General features: G+C 37.6%; 1 protein-coding gene across 1 annotated transcript; it reads right to left on the reverse strand.

The window, feature by feature from the left end:
* Positions 1–203: 203 nt before the first annotated feature.
* On the reverse strand, positions 204–917 carry LOC129230647 (uncharacterized). Its single transcript, XM_054865063.1, has 2 exons — positions 602–917; positions 204–476 (listed from the first exon to the last, which is right to left on the reverse strand). The coding sequence occupies exons 1-2, from the start codon at positions 881–883 to the stop codon at positions 228–230; spliced, it is 531 nt and encodes a 176-aa protein (XP_054721038.1). The 5' UTR covers positions 884–917; the 3' UTR covers positions 204–227.
* Between the last annotated feature and the right edge of the window lie 1,173 nt (positions 918–2,090).

Below are 2,090 nucleotides of genomic sequence, written 5' to 3' on the forward strand. Positions count from 1 at the left end.
AAGAGAGAGAGAAAGAGAGAGAGAATCTTTCAAACAAAGTTACCACTTTAGTTGAATCTATGAGAAGTTTATTGAACTTCGGTAGATCATTTACATAGCCCCATTGGCCTTTATTACAGTTCATCCCCCACCTGTGTAAGAAAGAAAGAATGAATGACTGAATGAATGAATATACGTGTGTGTGTGTGTGTATGTGTGTGTGAGTAAGGTACAAAAAAATAAAAAAATTACCTTCCCCAAAAGCTATTCAGTGCTAGCTTGGCCACCTGACGTTTTCCGGGGTTTATAGCTATACGTGCAGGATCCAAAGAAATCCCTTCCTTCTCCCTGTACTGATGAATATATGCAGCCTTTTCTTCATCAGTCTGGCATTCCTTTGGCCATCCACTGCTTTCCTGCTTTAACTTGAGAAAAACGTCTATGTAAGATCGGAAGAGCTGTTCACTTTTCCTCTCAAAGTGATAAATCTCATAAATCTATAAAAAGAAGAAAAAATGATATGCATAAAAATATTCAAACAAATGCCATTAAAAAAGTAAACAGAAACTAGTATAATGTAATAGATTGCTTAAAGTACAAAGAAAAAGAAATCAAAACCTACTTGGGTTTTTTTGTACCCCTTTTCCTGAGCAAGTTTCACTTCTTCCGTCACCCATGTACCAATGAGTGCACGCTCCTCATCAGTGTGCCTGCAAGGAGTTTGCTGGGCTTCCAAGGCACACGTTTTACATAGTGGGAACATCAGCTTTCCCCTACACCTATAGGGCAAAACGGGTAGGTAAAGTCCCCGTGGTGGAACTACTTTACAGAAAACGAGACCAAAATAGTCGTCAATTTTCTCTACCTGTCCTGTTATTATAGTGGGATGGCCTACAGGGTACATGCAGTATTTATTTACCTGCAAAAAATACAAAACAAAAAAACATAAATTATTGCTGAAAACAAAATAGTTAAAAGAAAATTCACTCGTCAGAAAAAAAGACAAAAATAAATGCCCAAGGATATAAGGATGTGAAATCCACATATTTCGCATTCCCCTCATAAAATAATTTGACGGCATTTGTCCTTTCGCCGTAAAAAGCATCCCTAGGGTTCAAACGGTCTTTAAGCTGATGACCTAGGAGAAAGGTTCTAAGCTCCTCGTCGTTCTCTTTTTGTTTGACGAAATCATGTTCCCATTTCTCTTCAACAAGATACCCCAGGGCGCGAAACTTGGCGGTCAACTCCTCCGTCTTTTGTCGAAGTGTCGCCACCTTTCAATGGATTGATGGAGTCCCCATCGAAGCACTGATCACAGCCGTGAAAGAAACATCCCTAAAGAATAAAAGCAAGATATATATATATATATATATATATATATATATATATATATATATATATATATATATATATATTTACTTTTAAGTGGTTTTTTTTTTCGTTTTCCTAACGAAAAGAAAAAATTCTACTTACATGATATTGATAGATGGTTTTTGTTTCTTCACAATACCCATCAACATAGATACCAGCAATTTTGCGTTCCCCGGCAGAGTTTTCCCCGTGCTGAATTGAAACATCTTTTAGAGTAGCTTCAAAATCCATCCAGCGGATGCTGTCAGCGCTGTGGATCACTTGCGAAACATATCCACGAGTAGGCACCATTGCCAAGGTGTCTGGCTGAATATGGTTAGCCCGATACGCAGCCATGCATGCTGATGCAATCGTGATGTACCTGAAAACACAAAAAAAAAAAAAATCGTAAAATAAAAATATATTGAGAGGGAGGGGAAAAAAACCCCTTAGTTTGGAAGTTAGTTCCCCCCCCTTTTTTTTTACCTAAAGGGATCCACTCCAGCTGCTTTGAGGAACTCTGCCTGGAACTGCAAACAGGACTTCCTTAAAATGTCGACATCAGATCTAAAAAAGCAGAAAAAAAACATATCGTAGTGCATTTTTTTTCTCGTAAAAACAAGAAAAAAGAACATAACAGTAGTTAGGATAACTTAGCACCTGCAATAAAGTAACATTTCGTTTTCAAAATTAAAATAGTCATCTTTATGTAGATCATGCCATTTCAAGAAATCTTCCCGAGATTCAGGCCCCATTGTGTC

This window comes from Uloborus diversus, chromosome 9 (assembly GCF_026930045.1).
Source record: "Uloborus diversus isolate 005 chromosome 9, Udiv.v.3.1, whole genome shotgun sequence".
NCBI lineage: Eukaryota > Metazoa > Arthropoda > Arachnida > Araneae > Uloboridae > Uloborus > Uloborus diversus.